This window comes from Mustela nigripes, chromosome 12 (genome assembly GCF_022355385.1).
Source record: "Mustela nigripes isolate SB6536 chromosome 12, MUSNIG.SB6536, whole genome shotgun sequence".
Lineage (NCBI taxonomy): Eukaryota > Metazoa > Chordata > Mammalia > Carnivora > Mustelidae > Mustela > Mustela nigripes.
Window position 1 is genome coordinate 62,354,138 of NC_081568.1, and position 18,315 is coordinate 62,372,452.

Here is an 18,315-nt window from a genome sequence, read left to right on the forward strand (position 1 = left end):
CACCTACCGCTCAAGCCCCGCCCCAGGGTCCCGCGGCAGCGCGCGCCCCTCCCCTCCGCACGTGCACCATGGCCCCGCCCCCGCCCCCGCCCCCGCCCCCGCTGGGCGGTCCCGGCTGTGCGCTTCGCGGGTCCTGAGGAAACTCCGCGGCGGTTCTGCTACCAGGGCGGCGATGGCGGCGGCTGGCCGGGAGCCCAAACGGGACGTGGCGCGCTTCGTTTACGTGACACGCTTCGGCTCGTACCGGTGCGGCGGCGTGTTGCAGCTGGGCAGCCGCCGGGCTCAGGGCCGCGGGAGCACCAGGCGCGGGGTGGGCTGCAGCCCTGAGGAGCCGTGGGCGGCGGCCCCAGCCGGCGCGGAGCTGGCCCCCGGCCCTAGGTCCCGGACCCCGGCTGCTTCCCCTCCGGCGTCGAGCGCGCGGAGCTGTCCCCAGCCGGCGGCGGGAGCAGGTGGCGCCTAGTGGGCGGCGGACGGGCGGGCGGGAGCGAGCCTCTTGTCTCAGAGCGGTGGGCGTCTCAGCCTCCCTTCCGCGTTCTGTCAGCCTTCCCAGCTTCGGTAATCCCGCGCCACCCGCGGCTTGGGGGCCGCGGGCGGCCACTCTCGGCTTCCCGTCAGCCCGGCGTGTGCAGGGCCAAACAGGAGCCCCCCACATGTCCCTGGCTTTACATGGGTCCTGGAAAGGGCGCCGAAGGGCACGTGCTGCCCACGTAAGATCCGCCAGACTGACAGGAAGGGTCACTGCTTGGAGCCACTTGCGTCCTGCACAATGAGGGGGCCCGTGGCGTGCTTGTTGGTATTTTTTTTTTAATTTTTTATTTTTTATTATCCCCAGTTGGTATTCTTATTGGCCACTGAATTTATATATTAGCTTAAGGAGGACTGACGTCTTTACCAGGCACTTCCTCTCTCAAAATGGGAACGACTTTCCATTTGTTCAGACTGCTTTTCTGTCTTTTCGGAATGTTCTAGATTTGAAATTTTCCCATAGGGTTTGTGTATTTCTTTGTTAAATTTATTCCTAGGTGTTTGATTTTCTGTTGAAAATGGGGTCTCCTCCTCCGTAATCCCCTCTGTTTATTGTTTGTATATAGGAAGGTCCTTGAGACAGAGGGGACAAGCAGACTCTGCTGCGGTGAGGCTAGACCTCAGGAGCCCGACATCATGACCTGAGCTGAAATCAAGACTGAGAAGCTCAGGCAGCGTATCACCCGGGAGCCCCACTTCTTGATCTCTTAAAAAAAAAAATTCAACTGTATTTAGGATTGGTTTTATATACATTTTGAGGGGGTTCGATAAAGTTATATCTCTAGTAACACACCACCACAATGAAGATACAGAGCCTTTCTATTTCCTGGAAAAGCCCTTCCTCTTTTTTGAGAGCTTATCCCACCACCTGTGCTTTATTTATTTATTTTTTTTAAGATTTTATTTATTTATTTGACAGAGATCACAAGTATGCAGAGAGGCAGGCAAAGAGAGAGGAGGAAGCAGGCTCCCCGCTGAGCAGAGAGCCCGATGCGGGGCTTGATTCCAGCACCCCGGGATCATGACCTAAGCTGAAGGCAGAGGCTTAGCCCACTGAGCCACCCAGGCGCCCCCCCCCCCCCACCTGTGCTTTTTAAGAGTTCATTCAGCTCATCTATTAAAAGCGCCCAATTGTGCTTTTCGCAGAAATGTGCGACCATCACCATACTCGATTTTGGAACATTTCTAATGCCCCAAAAGAGAAACCTGTAATTTGTACCATACCCTGTACCCATTAACGCTCAGGATTCCCTCTGACTGCTCACCCCTAACCCTAACCCTACTGCTAAGCAAATTCTAAACTCTCTGTCTCGATAGATTTGGACATCGCATATAAATTACATCATACAATATGTGAGCTTTCCTGATTATCTTCTTTGGATTAGCATATTGGTTTTTGTGTGTTAACTTTAGATCCTAGCACTTCAGGGTATTCTTTTATTATTAGAGTTAGTTTTCTCATTGATATTGATTGTCCAGGTATATGATGATGTTATTTGCAAATAGAGAAAATTTCATTTCTTTTTTTTACCCATTTCTATGCCTGAAGTAGATTTGTCTTACTGCATCCATTAGCTACTACCTCATGTACAGTGTTGAATAGTAGTGGAGATTGTGGGCATCCTTGCCTTATTCCTGACCTTAGAGGAAATGCCTCTAGTATTCATCACTAAATAAGGTACTGGTTTAGGACCAAGGCATACATATTTAAAATCTTAAAAAGTATTCCTCAATTTTTATTTTCTTCAGTTTTTTTTTCAAATCATAAATGGGTATCGAATTTTGTCAAAGGCTTTCTCAGACCTATGGAGATAAACACATTTTACTGTTAGATTTATTAGTGTGGTATATAATATAAATGGATTTTCAATATTGAACCAACCTTGCATTCTTGCAGTAAATCCTACTTGGTTATGATATGTTATTTTCTTAAAGTAGCTTGAACTCTGCTAATAATTTGTTTAGAATTTTACATCGTGATCTATAGTTTTTCTTTTTTTGTACTCATCTGGTTTAGGTGTTAAAGTTATATTTACTTAATACAAGGAATTACAAAGTTTTTCTTCTTTTTCAATGCTCTGGAAAAATTTGTAGAACAGTGGGACTACCTGGTGTTTGAAGGTTTTGTAGAATTCTGTGAAATCATCTGGGTCTAGTGCTTTTTGTGGAATAATTCCTTAACAACTTTTTCTCTGTCTTCTATGAAATTGCTCTTTTTAAGCTTTCTAATTCTAATGGGTGAATTTTGGTAATCTATATTTCCCTAGGAAATTATCTGTTTCATCAGTGTTTCTAAATCTATTTGCGTAGAAGTACGCGAAGTAGTGTGCGTGAAGTAGTGTCTTATAATTTTAAAAAAATTTGTTGTGTTTCAATAGTTATTTCCCAGTTGTCATTTTTTTTCTGTATATATGTGTATTCCCCCCTTTTCTTGATCAAGTTAGCTACTGTTTTGTTTTAAATTTTTAAAAACAAGATTTCAATTTATTAATGAGACATCTTGTTTTTCTAGTCTCTTTCTCATTAAAAAATAAAAAAGATGAAACTTTATTATCTCCTTGCATGTACTTTCTTTTGGTTTACTTTGTTCTTTTTATACTTTTTTTTCAGCAGGACATTTCATTCATTTATTTTTATTCTTCCTTTTTCTTGATAAGTGTTTAGTGTGATGCATTTTCTTCTAACTACTACTTTAAGTCCCATAGATTCTAATACACAGTGTTTCCATTGTCACTATTCTTTAAAAGTATAATTTCAGTTTGTATTACCCTTCTCATTCTAGAGTTACTTAATAGAGTCAAGGTTTTTTTTTTTTTTAATGTCTGGGAATTTTCTGTTTTGTTTTCGTTAGTGCACTGTTTTATTGCATTATTTTTTTTAAAAAATATTTTTTTTTATTTATTCGTCAGAGAGCACAAGCAGGGGGAGTGGCAGACAAAGGGAGATGCAGGCTCTTGCTGAGCAAGGGAGCCCGATGTGGTACTCCATCCCAGGACCCTGAGATCATGGCCTGAGCCGAAGGCAGACACAACCTACTGAGCCACCCAGCTGCCCCTATTTTGTTGCATTTCGATCTGAGTGTTTGTAAGGTCTCCATTTTTACGGGTGCTACTGATGTTTTCTTTGTGACCTAATTTATGATCCTTCCGTTTTGTTCTTTTTTCTCCCCTGGAACCCATGCAATTGGAAGACTGTCCCTTTAAATCAGCTTGCCCTTTAAACTCAGTCAGTTCCATTAAATGACATGTTTCGTACTTTATGTGATGTCTGGCCTTTTAAATTGCACATTGAAATCCCTTCTCTGTCATTTGTGCTCTAATCTTTCTGGTGTTATTTTAGTATTTTCATATTTAGGGTGGATTTAATCTTTCTGTTGGTTGCTACAGCTCTCCTGCAGGTACTTTTTCTGATGTCCCTCTTCTCTTCCCTGGTGGCCACAAAGCCCTGCTTGGGTGGAGCTGGAGCATATAGGATCATAGCTCTGTAATTGAATGATTTTTCTTATTTTACTTCAATGTTATTTTGCAGTTTCAGTGTTTTCTGTCCTTAAGTAATGCTGAGGGTGTGGTTTTGTGTAGAATTTTCAAAATGTGAAGTTGTTTGGTGTGAAATTTTGGGAATGCAGTTACTCTACATCTCCCATGGTCTTCAGTGACTCAGAAAGTCCCAAACTGAAGGTTTCTGAACAAGAGAAGTAAGGGGCACTTTGGTGCCTCAGTTGGTTAATGGACCGATTCTTGGTTTCAGCTCAAGTCATGACTTCAAGGTTGTGAGATTGAGCCCCACATCGGGTCTGTGCTCTGCAAAATCTGCATGCCCCTCTCCCTCTGTTTCTCCTCTTCCTCTCTCCCTCTCTCTCTCTCAAGTAAATAAATTTTAAAAAGAGAGAAGTGATAGGGTTAGATTTACTTGGTTCATGCTATATAAGGGAGATTGAATTGGAGGCAGGCAAGACTGAAGCCCAAGTTGAGGAATGTATAAATATTTTGTTTGTTAGCCTTCCAGACTAAATTCACTTTGATAATTTAGATGTATAAGATGGTACTCTGTCTGACATGTTTGATTCCTGAGAATGAGCTGTGGCAGGAAGCCTTCAGATATACTAAGCAGGGCCATGATTTTGGACTCCAAGCCCCTCTAATGGCCTTAGTGTTAAAAGGCCCTCAGGTTTTTGGTTTGTTTTGTTTTATTCTGGCCCCTCTGCCAAGGATCAGAAAAATCCAGGGGTAGTATAAGACTCTTTAGCCCTGGGTTTCCAGCTTCTCTGAATAGTCAAAACAGGATAAAAGGTTTACTCTAGGAAAAGAAGAGAGTATGATGATGGTGGTGGTGGTAGTGGTGGTGAGGAGCTCTACAGCTTAGGCAAGAAACCAGGAAAAAATACAGTGGATTTGATTGAGAGCCTATATTGCTTTAGTGCCACAAATCAAAGGACAAATAATAGTCCATCAGCAAGATAGCAGATTAAAAAGTGAAGAACACTGAAAGTGGATGAAGAAGCTTCTGGAAGAAAGAGGGGTGGAATGGAAGGGGTGCATGAATTCGTGCTTGAGATCACCACCTACGCCAGTTAGGAGTAACTGGGTAGCTGAGATTATAAAACTAGTGTTGTGTTGTTGTAACTTTATGCGGTGCAGACCTAGGATCACTTTCTTATGCTTGGTTTCTCTGCTGGGGTGGGAAAAGAAAATAGGGCAGTTTGCCCTGAATTTTGGTTTTGAAATTTTGGGATTTTTGCTGCTCCTTTGTAGTAGGGGTAACATGATCTGATATGGAGTACGGATTTGGGCTGGGAGAGATTGGAGGCCAGAGTCCTGTTAGAGGATAGTCACAGTAGTCCAATGCAAAGATAAAAGGTCTCACCTAAGGTAGCGACCATATAGAATGCACAGGATCAATGACTGACTAAAATATGGAGAAGGAAGTTTTGATGCCAACTCTGAAGTTTATGCACTAGGCCGCTGGGCAGATGATGGAGCCATTAACTTCAGAGCCCCCTTGCTGTGCTTGTGAGACCAGGAATAGGGTCATAGATTTATATTTAAACCAAGCCAGAAGTGCTTAAGTTTTTCTCTGTTTTTGGTATATTTAATATTAATATTAAGGGGATGTTTATTAAATACTTATGCTTGGTACTCTATGGGGAGTAGGCAAATTATGTATCCATTAAACAACATTGAACACTCAGCACTGTGGGAACTAGATTTGGTGCTAGTGACATAGATGAATCAGAATATTCTGCTGTCAGGGAACTTCTAAATGAATAATATGAATACAAGCTAGTAGATAGGAATGCTGCAAGAGAGAGATCTTACAAAGGCTTTAATAGTTTAGGGAAAGGAAAGACATAAAGGTAGGAAATAAAGGGACACAAATGGAGAAATTGCTAGTGGAAGGTTGAGATTATCAAGAGCATTGGCTTTGAAATCAGAAAGATATAATCTTGGCTCTGTCATTTACTAGTAGTGTAATATTGGCCAACTTAACTATTCTGATTCTCTGTTTCCTTATATGTAAAATGGGAATAATAGTTCTTACCATAACAGGTTATTGCAAAGACTAGGAGAAGTACAGAATGCATGCAGAGTACCCAGCACAGTGTTTGATATAGAATAAATGTACAGAGATGGTTTGGAGGAAAGGGAGGGATTATCCCAGTGAGTAGTATATAGTAAGCCTGAATAATATTGAATGAATGAAAATGAAGTTTTGGACCAGATTGTAGAATGCCTTGGAGACTGTAATTTAATAGTCACTGAAGATTTTTGAATGGTGGAGTAAAGTGATCAGAGACAGGTACACTTCTGTAAGATATACTTGAAGTTGTTTTTGTAAAGTGTAGTGGAGTTTAGAAATCCAGGAGCAGGAAAATCAGGAAACTCTTTTAACATTTTAAGCAAGACTAATAAATCAATTCTCACAGAACTTGGGAATATATTCATAATTTATATACAATAGAGGATGACAAGTGCTCTTGTGGAAGTACAAAAAATTGCTTTGGAAGTGGTGAATAATTTGAGGGTGAGGGAATCAGGGAAGGTTTTATGGTGATTGAAGCTCCCTGAGAGTCGCACATGTTGCTAAGCCAGGAGGGAATTACTGGTGGGAAAAATTGTGTGAGCATAGCCCTGTGTATAGATCTGTAACAGAGAGTGATTAGGGAAGAAGTAGGAGTGTATTTTGAGTGTGTAGAAAGAAGGCTAGAGAAAGACTGGAAACATTAAGTTGGGACAAAGTCTTTGGTGTAGACTGGAGCTCCCCTTAGTGAAGTTTGCAAAACAAGTAGGAGAAATGATTTTGTCTTTTTTCTTTCTTATATCCTCTCTACTCCTTGACATATTTTAGATCCCCAGTAATTACAGGTAGACTTGATGGCTCCTATCCTGACCTTAAGGGGTAATGTCTAGGTTAGGCAAGACTTATAAATGGAAAGCATTTGAGAATGATGCAAGTACAGTATTCCAAAGGTGTTGGCATTTAGAGAAAAAGGTACATCTGGGTATATGAAGAACAGAGATTCTTAGACTTGAGTTGTTTTCCTACCCTATATCTGCATATCATCTGCACTATCATTTACTTAATATATTTATTTAAATATTTGCATTTTTTCCTCTCAACTAATTTTCTTTTGAGAACACTTTACATCATTATCTCAGTGACAAACCTGTACAGCTTGCCACAAATAGAAATTAATTAAAAGCAATCTAATAAAGACAAAGCAATATTATTAAATTCTAGCCAAATAGCTTGTCTAACAAATGTTGTCTGTAGTCATAAAGAGAGAGAAGCAAATTTCAGAGAAATCATAATGACATACTAGTTCCAAACTCAGACTTTCTCCCTGATGTAATCAGATTAAAAAATAATGGGACAGATAATGAGTTTCTCACTGTATGATTTAAGTTCTTTAGTGCCAGGTCTGTGCCCCACCTAGAATCAGTGGCACGCTTCTCACAAATTGGGAAATGCCATTTTAGAATAGTCTAATTCACTAGCAAAAGTAGTACTTATTGCCTATCTAATATTTATGGTATTAGATACTGGATCTCTAATAAAGAATAAAACACACTTCCCAAGTTAACAACATGAAAAATCTCATGGTAATTGAGCATAGGGTGCTTTCTGAAATCAGAGAAAGTTCCTGGAAAGCTAAATATTGAATGGGGGGAAGAAAGCCAGGTATAGAGTGGTAGTGGTAGGGCAGGGATAAGGTGGGTAAGGGTTTGGGTGGGCAGATTACAGACAAATATAAAGGCTTTCAGGGAGCACATGCTCACTGTTTTATGCCTTTGTTTTTGGACACACAAGTCCTTGTGTTTTTTTCTAACAGTTAATATTTGGGAAGGCAGCATGGTTTAGTGAGTAGAGGAAGGAAACTTACTCACTCTGACAAACCTTTATTAGTACCTACTATGTGTTTGGTAGTGTGGGTAGAAAAATGACAAATATATACATAGCTTTGCCCTTAGGGAGGTCACAGCCTAGTGGAGGAAACACATTATAAATATGTGATATAAAAGTGTGCTAAGTGATGTGGCTTTGGTGTTCCTGGAGCTAGTGCTGTGCAAGGCACTGTAGAGAGGTGATGGTGTGAGCTGAGTCTTGAATAGCACGTAGAAATTTGCCTGGCCGGAGTGTGTGTGTGTGTGTGTGTGTACACGCATGCATGTACACAGAGTGTTTTAGCCACATAGAACAGCATATGCGAAGGCTGGGAAGTATAAGAACAAGGCATTTGAGGAACCAAAGGCACTTGAGGAACCAAAGGTATTTGGGACAGTTGAAATCATAATGTGTGTCTGGAGTTTAATGGAGAAGAAAGGAGAATATAGAGATGCACTGGGTCAAGATGTGGCTTCTGGTATTTGTTTGGTGTTGCTGAATTTTTGGGACTCATCTGTGAAATCAGTAAAGAAAGGAGATTTTCTAGGCATTTCCAAGGTAGTTTCTTGGTTTTCTCCTCCAGCATATTACTAGCTTATTTGTAACCTGGTATTATCTAGTGAATAGAAATATACTAACAAGTATAAAAATCCTCAAAGACAGCTCAAGAGACATGTATAATTGTGCCTGTTATCAGGATAGTGAATCCTGTAAAATATGTGCCAGCCTTGATCTCTTACCTTTTCACTCTCTCTCTCTCTCTTTTTTTAAAATTAGCTTTAACCCAGAAGAATTTAGCTAAAAAGTTTGATTTCCCCATCCCTTTGAAAGAAGCTTCCAAAGTAGCGAAGAAAAAGAAAAAGGTATATTATAAAGGAGAATGAGCAGTGTTTGAATTCTAGATTAACCTTTCTAAATACAAATGTGTGAAGATACTCAACAGTAAAAATAGTTCCATCTTTTTGAAAGTTTAATTTACTGAAGTGAGAAAATAGAATTAATTTAGCAGAAATGGAATTGGGTTTAGAAATATTTATTAACTTTAGAGAACAGTCCTTCCAGTGTTTAGAGATATAAACACATTTTAATCAAAATGTAATGGGAGATTTTTGAAAGCATGAAAATGTATCTCTCATAGAATATAGCAAACTTCAATAGTTAGTATAATATAAAGAGAAAATCATGGATTTAACAGAAAAGAATAACATCTGTATTGGTGTCATATTGTTCTTTAAAAGACAAGGGATATACATTTAGTTTGTAGAAGAAAAGCTAACAGTGATGACCCTTTACTACTGAACCATTTTCACCTCTAGTTGTCCACATATCATGGTAATTAGAGTGTTTTAAACATATTCAAGATCACTAGCTCTACAAATCTTTGTTTTCTACCATATATTTTACACTTTGGTTTAAAGAAACTATTAGTGATAATGACATATAAAATCGTATTATTTCTGCACTTTGACTCTGTATGAGTTACAACCCATGCATTGTATAAAATAACATTCAAGGAGATTCACCCTAAATGTATTTTGAGTGTACATCTCATCTTCCCACTATACTAAGAACTATTTCTTCCAAGAACCAATTCCCCTTGGGTGAGGAGAACAGAGCGCTAGCCAATGTTTACTTATAACTACTATATGTCACACACTGGGGTATGTGCTTTATATATATTTCATATGTTTATATATGTTTTTAATTAATTCTAATAATTCAATATATGAAGTTATTATTAGATGAGATGTAAAATACTTCCCAACGTCAAGCAACTGTTAAGTGGCAAAGCCAGAATCTGAGCCTAGATTTGTTTGCTTCCATAGTTCTCATTGGAGAACTGTCTGGTATTTTTGCTTTGGTGTGTCCTAGGAGAAATGTTTAATTCTTAACTAGAATAAAATACATTAAAAACTGCAAGAAAATTTAAAAAAATACCATTAAAAACAAAATTGGATGTGTTGGAACAACTTAGGTAGGACTTTATAGATCTTGCCTTCATCCAGGAGAGTTAATGTAAATACTACAGAGAGGAAATGCTAGGAAGTTACCAGAAGAGATGACTGATTGTAGGAAAACAATTACATTTAAGTTTTAGGTCTCTAAGTGCTGTTCTTGTTTTTCAATGATACCCGTTGACAAGGCAACACGGTTGAGTCACTGCCAGTTGCCTTTGTCAAAATGTATTCCTGCTTCTCTGCTAAGTGTTCCTTAACTCTGCTTACTTTTTAAAGGTTTCAGTATGGAATAGAGTGTACAAAGTCATTTCTAGAATGCTTGAAGAAAATGAAAAATATAGACTCAGGCTGAAATACCAACAACTATCCTGTGAAAGTAAGTTAACACAGTTTTTGATTGTATTAAAGAAGACTGGCTTCCCTAACTATTTAGTCACCCTTGGGTCACATTAGTCTAGTACTTCTCCTAATTGTCACATTCAGTGTACAGGACTACAGAAATGTGGCTACCATATTATCACTGTTCATCATAATTAAAAGTACAAAACGTTTTAAGCTGAGCTATAGACTAGACCACAGGCGTAGGTGTGTGTGGAGGGGCGTAGAAGGTAAATGTTGACTAAATATACTGAGCAAAAGGAACACACTTATCTGTTAAATCTGTATTTTAATGTCAGCTTTTTAATACGATTACAAAACTCATCCATATTGATGAAGAAAAACATTTTAACTGCAATATAAAATGATATATTCTGTGTCACTTTGTTACTTCCTTCCATGGATGCTGCAGTCTAATGCATTTGACAAAACTGCCCTTGAATTATGGCCTTGATGTCATTAATTCATTCCTGGAAAACAACTCATAAATTAAACCAGGTTCTAAAGCTGCATCAATATTGAATTGATATTGTGGGCAGAGCAAAATTAGATGTAATCTTGTATACTTACTGAAGTAATAGGAAGTTCTGGATTCTCAACTTGGATTAAATTTATGTAACTAATAATGCCACATGAATTGATAGATCATATAGTTCCTTTTCTTCACATACTTGTTCTAATATTCATGTCACCATGCTGAACACTTATAGGTTTTTAGTACTGTCACTCAATGACAGCTACTATTTTGACAGTAAATCTGCATAATTGAGTTTTGTGAAGATCATTTTCATAAGATGATAATTAGAATAGAATGCCATTTTGTACACAGCGTTACACTGGAAAATCATTACTGTTTGTGTAATACTGCATTAATAATGGCATAAATTGTTTGCAATGATGACATATAAACCAATGTTCAGATTAGTGATACTCTATTTATTCAGTTAAGAAGGAGAATGAGGCAGGATTAGGAAGAAAACAATAGTCTGTGGTTTTTTAGGTGAAAAGGATGTTTGAATAGATAGAGCAATGCACACAAACCCTGGACATTGTTCTAAGTGTTAATCCAGATCCAGTTACTTTAATAGACAGATTACATCTAATTCTGCTCTGGCCATACCTCGAACTTGTCAGTTCTCTTGTGACGTTTACTACTAACCATCAAGTAATCTTATAAGGCTTATTTGGCAAATTAAAATAATATTCTGTGTTTTCCAGAAATAGCTTGTTATAAACAAGAACCCTTGTAATTTATTATTTTGCATTACAATTTTCAACCAGATTACAAAAACTGATAATATTGTTTTAGAAATGTATTATAATTCTTATTTCTTAATAATATGTATTTATTAATGGTAATACCAGTGTTAAAGGCCAACTTGAATTTTCTGTATATTTTATGTTGTTCCTAGACTCAAATTACACAAGATGAAATCTTATCTTCTGGTAAGAATTCATTTATATAACAGTTATAAAATATAGGTTTTATTTACTTCCCCTTTACACTTACCTTTTGCAAACTTTAGTGTATGCCATTGCTGATTCCAGCCTGTTTCCTTCCTTTAACCCAGTGTTTGGCACATAGTAAGCACTCATTAAATATTTGTTGAAACTTGATAAACTTCATTTGAGCCCTATATTCATAGTGCTATTGAAACTACTCTTTCCATGATCCATGGTTTTTGTTTTTGTGGGTTTGTTTGTTTATATTTCCTGGTTCACTTTTCTTTCTGAACTTGTCACATTTAATATTATCTTATTACTACTTTCAATTCTTCTTCTTTCTTAGTGTCCTGAAGGATATGACATGGTTTTCTTTCTGCTTTTCTGACCATATTTTTTGTGTCTTTTTTAATTGTCCCTTTTGCTACCACTGAATAACAAATGCTGCCCTGAGAGTAATTTTTGGTTCTGCTCTCTCTTTACATATTTATTCTGAGTTAACATACACATCTAAAAAAAAAAAATTATTTATTTATTTATTTATTTACTTACTTACTTATTTGGCAGAAAGAGAGAAAGCACAGGCAGGGGGAGTGGCAGGCAGAGGCAGAGAGAGAAGCAGGCTCCCCACAGAGCAGGCAGCCAGACCTGGGGCTCTAGCCCAGGATCCTGGGATCCTGACCTAAGCCAAAGGCAGAGGCTTAACCAATTGAGCCACCCAGGTGCTCCAATATACCATTTTTATAGCTTCAGTTACTCTGTGTGTATGACCCTTAAATCTTTCTTCTACCTTTGACCTCTGAATGTCTTTAGGCGATTCTACAGTTATTTTTTAAAAATTACATGTTTTGAATCAGTGAATCATCTCTCCTTTCATTTTAATTGTGCCTTGATTTGCTAATTTCCTGGATTCATTGAATTTCTAGGGAGAGATTATATCCAGTTTGGTGGGGTTTGGGAAATACTAGAAAAATAAGCTGGGTGTTGAGAAAGAGAAATCAGAATTTTCTACATGGGAATGTGGGGGAGGGGGTGTATATTTTAGATATGGCCATGAGCAAGTTCATGGAGTCTAAGAAAATGTTCAGGAATGTAGTTTGATCAAGACTTGTTTATGGTATTCATTGTGAAGAAAGGTATAAAAGTATACTGAGACTGTATTTCAGAGGGTCTCATGTGAGTAATATTTGTATTCCATTAAATAGGCAATAAAAAAAACATGAAACATCTTCTTAACCCTTTATTCTAAATGATTACAAATGAGCGGAAAAGTTGCAAGAATAATACAAAGAACTCCAGCACACCCTTTACCTAGTTCCACTGATTTTTAACATCTTGTCACATTTGCTTTTTCATTCTTAGACACTTTCTAAGAAAAAATACACTGTCTTTCTCTGTGTATATATATATGTGTGTGTATAAAATATCACTCCTTAAGGAGTGCCTAGGCAGCTTAGTAAAGCATCTGAGGTTTAATTTTGGCTTAGGTCATGGTCTCAGGGTGGTGAGATCAAGCCCTGTGTCTGTATTTATGCTGAGCATGGAGTCTGCTTGAAATTTCTTCCCTCCCTCCCTCTCCCTTTGCCCCTCCCTGCAAGCTCTTTATCTTTAAAAAAAAAAAAATATATAATTATGTATATATATATATATATATATACATATATATATATATATGTAAATCCCTTAATACTTTAGTGTCTATATCCTAAGGACAAAGGTATCTTTTATATAACCACACAACAATCAAATTCAGAAAATTTATTTTTCCTTTGTAATTAATAAGTATTTTATAGAAACATAATAAAAGATTATGCAAATACCTTGCAAATACCTTGTACATCATCCGTATGGAACATTTTAAAGCAGTGGATTGATTATATCTGCATTTTAGAAAGAATCTGATGTTATTTTGTAGAAAGGTTTAGAATGGAGGCAAGACAGGAAGTGAAAAAACTGGGAATTCTGATAAGGTCCAAGTGAAAGTGAAATGCACTTAAATGGGAGTAGCAGAGTAGGTGGAGAGGAGACAAAGGATTTGCTGTGGGGGATAAGAGAGAGGATCCCAAGTTCTGCAAATGAGTAGATAAGAAAGAAGGAAGTCAGGAGAAGAACAGGTTTTGTGAAGCTACTGAATTTTATTTTGGTGTGTTGAATTCTAGCTGTAGTGATATATTCAGGTGAAAATTCCAGGTGCACAGCTGGAAGTGCCCTTTTGGAGCTATTGTACAATCTATGTTGCGTGAAGGTCATAGGTAGTTGTGGCAATAGATGTGCATGGAAACCTCAATGTGAGAATGCTGGGGGAGTAGAGGATTGAGAACGCAATGTTGGTGATGTCTAAGATAAAAAGGAATTCTTAGTTTCAAAGAGTGATTGTAGGAGCTTAATCAGAAGTCATGATAGGGATACAAACAAAGCTTACAGAAGAAGGGGCTTGGCAGTTTAAAGGGTTGCAAAGTCCTTGTTCAGTGAGAGCGTAGGGATACAAAAAGTGGGAGTATAGAAATACTTCAGCTAGGAACAATTTAAGAGTCTGCACCTAGAAGTTAAGCAAAAGTGCCAACGGATGACATTGTCCAAAACAATAACCCATGTGTGAGTGGCTTGAAGTGACCTGGAGATAGAGGACTATGATACAGTATTTTTGTGACAGTTTCTGTAAATGGAGCTATTGAAGTCATCAAGGTTTTTGGCAGGAGCTGGAATGGAGAAGAAAATTACGAGTTATATACTGAGTGCATTAGAAGCTTTTTATGGTCAACTAGAGAAAGTAAAATTTATCAAAACAGTAAATACAGGATGTGGCTAATTGTTGCTTAGTAGTCTTAGAAATGTTAAAATATTTCAGTGACTATTGACCATAACATTTTATCTTAATGAGATTCAATTTTGTCATCTTTTATTTAGGATTAACCTATCTTTGGATCTGTTTACCTAAGAAGACTGTGAAGAGTTTAAAGATGGAACTTTAAATTGAATCATAATTATATGTTAATTTTGGCATGTTTTGTTGGAATTGGGACTTTCATAGTTGAATAGAAAAACTACCTTCATTATAAATTCATAATTGAATAGAAAAATTACCTTCATTATAAGTAAATTATGTATTTCCTTGCAAGTTAATACAAATTTTTGTTAAATATTATTATCATATGCACACAAGTGTTACGTAGATCTTATTCAAGTGTGAATTAATACTTATTCCATATCTTTTAAAATTAATTTTATACATTAAATTTAAATTTTACTATAAATTTAAATTTAAATAGTAGTATAATTGCAGGCATTTACAGTTGCCAACTTTTCCCTTTTATTAATGAGTCTGCAACCACCACTTTATTCATTCTTCATTTAGATGTAAATGATTTAAATTAAACTTGGATTCCATTTAAATTGTTTTTGGCTTCCTTTTTCTAAATTTCTCAGTTGTTTTATCATAAAAATCTACAATTTACATAGTGATGATTATTTTGGGTGTTAAAACTAATGGTTATTTAAACCATCTTTTCATCCTAAGGAAAATAGAAAATTTGTGCAAATTCTCAATTGTAATATGGAGTATTTTAGGAAAATTTGGAGGCAAAGATCAGAGGAAACATTCTTTTCCTTTCCAAGCCCCTAATTATTAGACACATTATTTTTTTTTCAGTCAATAAATGAGAGATTTAATATTTTGAAAATAATTTAGAAATGTTTCTTAGTGGAGCCCCATTATTTTCTACTCAGTATTAAGTAGTAGTCAATTATTGCCTAGACCATTTTTTTCTGCTTTTTGTTGATGCAGTCTCTCTCCGTAAATTGTATTAAAGGCTTAAGTAGAACTGAAAACTTAGGAAGAGAAGTCAAAAAGAGGTTTGCCCATGAAAAAGGCAAATAAAACAAAACAAAAAGAAACCTCACATGCATACTGAATTCTTTTACCACAAAAATTGAAGCACATGTATAGTAGATCTCTTTGGTTCTAGAGGCAATAGATTCCTCACCTAGAAATATTGGCCAGGTCCTTATGTTAGGTGACACAGAACGTTGCCAACTTTGAGTGGGATGCAGTGCAGGAAAGGGCTCTGCAGTAGGTTCATCCTGGGGTATAAGTCCTGCTGCTTGAGTCATATGAATTGGGAAGACCCTATGGTGTTGGAGATACCATTAAGAGGAACAGATGTAGTATGAAGCTTATATAAAGAAAGCCAACCACAGACCCCATAATGGAATTACAAATCAAGGCTATGCTGTTCACAACATAAAATTAAATGCCGTTAGAGAGACAGTTTTGACATGTTTTGGGGCTCTGGTGGAGAGAAATTTACTTGGCCACGAGGCAAACAAACAACAAAATAACCAGCAGCAGACTGCCATAAAGTGAAAATAGTACATCTGGGAAGGAAACCTTCCCAGCAAGAGGTTCCTAAGTAGGACCAGAGAACACAAGTAGGCTATGTGAGGTGATAGTCCAATCCTCAGGTTACCCACATCTGCTATACTAGCTCGCCTCCCCTTGCTTGCACCTATGGCCAATATGAGAAGTCCCATATAATCGGATGAAAGAGGAGGAAAAGTCCGAGCTTTGGTTTATGAATGGATTGGCTCAATTGTGCATACAAAGCAATAGAGATGGTGGCAATACTATGACCATGTTCCAGAGTGGCCCTGAAAGACATTGGAAAGGGACACGTGTGGTGTTGCAAGCCACACACCTAGTCATCCACTTTGTAGTATAGGGGGAGTGTCTCAAGGTGAAAATCTTTGGGAATTTCAGTGGCCTGGCCATTTTATCTAGAGCTTGGTAAGAAAGATGAATATTGGAGACAAGAAGGTAAGGTATAGATTAGAGGTATATGGATGGACATACGGGGAGGGACAAAGTGTGAAGATTTTTGTTTCACATGCTAATACTCATGAGAAGAGACACTGAACAACTAAGAATAATAACCAGTTGATGTTAGCTACCTGTCATCATTGGCTACCCAGGAACTTGATTGTCTTTCTGTTTTCAGTTTTTAAATTTCAGTTATTATTTTTTTCCTTATGCCTGCTTTGTGTTTGCTTGTTTATTTATTGATTGATTTCTTGATTCTTAAACTGGAGACTTAGATTATTGATTTGAGACTTTTCCTCTCTTCTTATGTATTTAGTGCCATAATTTCTCCTCTCAGCACTGTTTTAACTACCCCACGGATTTTGATATGTTGCACTTTTGTTTTTTTTTTAAATTTAATTGTAAATTTGTCTGTTCTTTAAGTTCTATCAGCTTTATCTTCACATATCTTGTATATTATTTGGTACACACATATTTAGTTTTGCTATGTGTTCTTGGTAGATTGACCCCTTATAATTATATAGTGTTCCTCTTTGTCTCTGGTAATTTTCTTTGCTCTTAAGTCTACTTGATAGGATCTTTATATAACTATTTCTGCTTTGTTTTAATATATTTTTTCCACCCTCTCACTTTCAATTTGTCTGTATCATTCATTATATTTGATATTGATATATAAGGGTTTAACTCTTCCATTTCATTTTATGTTTTCTAATTTTTCTTCATTTCTCTGTTTTCTTTTTCCTGCCGTCCTGCTTCTCATGTGATCTCCATTGACACTTGAGTCAGTAATGGTAGGGGTGGTCAGGGAGTGGGGGAAGAAAGATACGGCTCATTACTTGCCAATAGGGTGGAGAATTCTGGCTCCCTATTTGGCCTTTTCTCACATAATCTCATTGGGTTATGGGGGCACTTTGATTTGGGGGAAAGTTGGAAGTCTGGGTTCCCCACTCAGCCTTTGTTGCTATGAGTGTTGTTTAGGATCCAGTTTTTTTCTGTGGTGTTTGGCTGGTGAAGAGAAGTTAGTAAAATTTTCTGTCTTTCTAGGCTATCCTTTTCCAGATGGAGCAGGTGTTTATTGGGACTTTTTTGTTTGTGCCCATTGGCATTTCCAGTCTGCTGCAAGTCCAGGATATATATTTGAGACCAAAAAACAAAGTAAAACTCCAGAAACTTACCACTGTGTTGTTATTTGGGCCTTGAGGTCCTTAGCTGATATTTCTTCTTCTTTACATATTTGTATTCTGTTTGTTTTATATATAATATCCAAGGTTTTTAGTTTTTAATACTTAGTGGGAGGAATAGGGAAAAGTATATCTATTTTATTTTCCTAGAAACATAAGTCTCAATTCAAACTTTACAAAGGAAATTTACAGACAGTTCTATGAAGACAAGTAGTCATTTCATTAAACAGTGCTGAAACAACTGGATATCCATGTGAAAAACATGAACCTCTATCTAAACCTCATACCTTATATAAAAGAATAACTCAAAATGGATCATGCATGTAAATGCAAAGTATAAAACCAAAAAACGTTTAGAAGAAAATATAGGAGAAATTCTTAATGATCTAGAATTAAGGAAAGAGTTCAAAGTGGGTAAGTTTTATTTCATCAAATAAGGTACATAAATACTTAAAATATCTTAAAAAAAAAAGATTTTATTTTATTTATTTGACAGGGGGAGTGGGAGAGGGAGAAGCAGGCTCCCCCAGAGCAGGGAGCCCAAATCAGGACTCGATCCCAGGACCCTGGGATCATGACCTGAGCAGAAGGCAGACGCTTAACGACTGAGCTATAGAGGCATCCCTCATCT

At 37.3% G+C, this 18,315-nt stretch overlaps 1 protein-coding gene across 1 annotated transcript; it reads left to right on the forward strand.

Annotated features, from left to right (window-relative positions):
• The first annotated feature begins 143 nt into the window (after positions 1 to 143).
• On the forward strand, positions 144 to 11,676 carry C12H5orf47 (chromosome 12 C5orf47 homolog). The gene is made up of 4 exons (XM_059416336.1): positions 144 to 449; positions 8,686 to 8,771; positions 10,143 to 10,242; positions 11,657 to 11,676. Exons 1-4 carry the CDS (start codon positions 173 to 175, stop codon positions 11,674 to 11,676), a joined length of 483 nt encoding a protein of 160 aa, XP_059272319.1. The 5' UTR covers positions 144 to 172.
• Positions 11,677 to 18,315: the final 6,639 nt, after the last annotated feature.